Here is a 2,158-nt window from a genome sequence, read left to right as displayed (position 1 = left end):
AGTTCTGTTAACAAAAATTTGTTGCATCGTCTTTCCACCAAATAACAGAAAAGTATCGATAAAGACTCGGATCGATAAGGAGTATCGATAAAGGTATCGATATCAATAAATATTAACGATCCCCATCCCTAATGTGCAGACCGACGCTCTGATGCGATCTACCTGCTCACACTGTTCGTCTAAATCCACGTTGGACTCAGCTCGCAGTGAGATGGTGCTACTCTGACTTGTCTATCCGGAAGCCGAATGAGTAGAAGAGGAATATGAAGCTCACTAAGGTGATCGTCATTATGATCGCCTTGCCACATCTGTTTACATGTGAACAGTTTAAATTTCAGAGCTGCTTTTGATGAATCCTCAGAAGGCCTTCAGCTTAGTTGTTATGTTAATTAACTGATGTCTGCGACTCAGAATGAAATGTCTAGATTGGAATGATGTGTTTCTATATAAATACACTTTTAGTCCCATTTTTTCATTTTAAGTTGGCAAAAAATAGGAAGTGCAGAAAATGTAACAATGGTGTAAGGGCAACAAAGAAATCGGGAAATATTTAAGTAATTAAAAATGGATAAACCCTTCAGCTCAGACATTCAGGGTAGATCAGGATGATTACTGGTTTGGCCCTGCTTCCTGTCATTGGCATGAAACACATCTCTGTGTTTACCTGGCTCTGTGTGTGGATTGAACTCAGTCACACAGCTTAACTATTCTGCGATGGTCTTCAGATGGCCAATTGTGTTCCCAGCTGATGCATTTAAACTAAAATCCACCCCATCTACACACGTCCACTCAGTTTGGATTGGTAGTCCTTAATGTTTTAGCCATAAATGCGATGAAAAACCTGTAATGGAAGCTATTTTAGTCTGATTTCATGTTTATAATCGCATTACGGACTCTGCTGTTCTGTTGTGGTTGGCTCGATATCTGTGTCTAGATCACAGCTGCACCTCCACAGGAGTAAGAGCCGCTCAGTGCCAGGGGATGTAAATCTATATAAGCAGCCAGGAAATGAGAAAAGCATCCAGAAAGTTCAGCTCCTGCAGGAAAAATTGAAATAGACCTCAATTGATCCCAGGAAAATGTTCAGGCTGTAGGGATCTGGTTCGCAGGTGTTCTCTGGACTTACTGACTGTGAATCTAAACAGGTTCTGACCACAGCAGTCATGACGGATCTGCCGGTCATCTCCAACATCCTGTCCAGACTGTTCGAAAGCTCCCAGTAAGAGTTTGTCTTTTTTTAGAGAAAGTTTAAGTATAATCCAACCTAACTTGATTTTATGGTGCATTTATTTCATTATTTTTTGTGTTTAGCTTCAACTGATTTAGTTACAGTTTAAGTTTTGACTCTCAAAACATATTTAGGATTAAAAGTTATGAGACGCCCCTTTCATTAAAGTTAACTGCAGTTTTTATTTTTTATTGGGGCGTCGTTTTGTTGCATTAAGAACTGTGGCTAATGTTATGAAGCATAAATGTTTTTAACATGTTATTTTAGGTACCTGGATGACGTGTCTTTGCACCACTTGATCAATGCCCTCTGCTCCCTCTCTCTGGAGGCCATGGAAATGGCTTATGGAAATAATAAGGTGAAAAAAAATATTTTATTTTTTACTGCTTGTTCTTGTTTTGCCTTCATGTTGCTTAAATGAATCTAATTGTTCCTTTTTGCCAATTTGATTTCTCTATCTGGTTGTGGTTTAGGAACCGTCTCTGTTCGCTGTTGCTAAGTTGCTGGAAACCGGCCTTGTCAACATGGACCGCATTGAGATCCTGTGGAGACCCCTGACTGGACACCTGTTAGAGGTAACCTTTACCAGACGATGGAGCTCACTGGCTGCTGAGACTCCGAATTAGACATGTTTCCAGATGAACAGATTCATCATTGAATTTATTTCTGGTTAATTGGATTAGTTCAGCAGAAATGTAAATGTGTATAATTACCCTCAGTGATGTTTTCATATTTAGAAGACTTGTGGCAGCAGCAGTGAGATTAATAAAGTAAAATTATTATTAAAGTTCCTATATTTATATTAATATATTAACTCTATAAAGGTTTAGACGTATCCTAAAGTCTCTGATTGCATGAATAAGTCTCTCACTATGAGAAACAACTGTTAAAGATCCAGCTACTAGCTACATACGACTCCTGAAGAGAGAC

The 2,158-nt window shown here is 38.9% G+C and overlaps 1 protein-coding gene across 4 annotated transcripts in view; it reads left to right on the top strand.

Annotated features, from left to right (window-relative positions):
* The window catches only part of mon2 (MON2 homolog, regulator of endosome-to-Golgi trafficking), an 83,926-nt gene that overhangs the window by 54,905 nt on the left and 26,863 nt on the right, over positions 1 to 2,158 (top strand). For all 4 annotated transcript variants that reach the window (XM_015393928.1, XM_015393929.1, XM_015393931.1 and 1 more), the window contains exons 18-20: positions 1,146 to 1,219; positions 1,496 to 1,586; positions 1,702 to 1,803. In XM_015393928.1, coding sequence (XP_015249414.1) covers positions 1,146 to 1,219; positions 1,496 to 1,586; positions 1,702 to 1,803 — 267 coding nt within the window. The remainder of the gene's footprint in view (positions 1 to 1,145; positions 1,220 to 1,495; positions 1,587 to 1,701; positions 1,804 to 2,158) is intronic.

Source organism: Cyprinodon variegatus, unplaced genomic scaffold (genome assembly GCF_000732505.1).
Source record: "Cyprinodon variegatus isolate N-32 unplaced genomic scaffold, C_variegatus-1.0 Scaffold663, whole genome shotgun sequence".
Classification (NCBI taxonomy): domain Eukaryota; kingdom Metazoa; phylum Chordata; class Actinopteri; order Cyprinodontiformes; family Cyprinodontidae; genus Cyprinodon; species Cyprinodon variegatus.
Note: the sequence above shows the minus strand (reverse complement) of the source record. Positions and strands in the feature narration are given on the sequence as shown.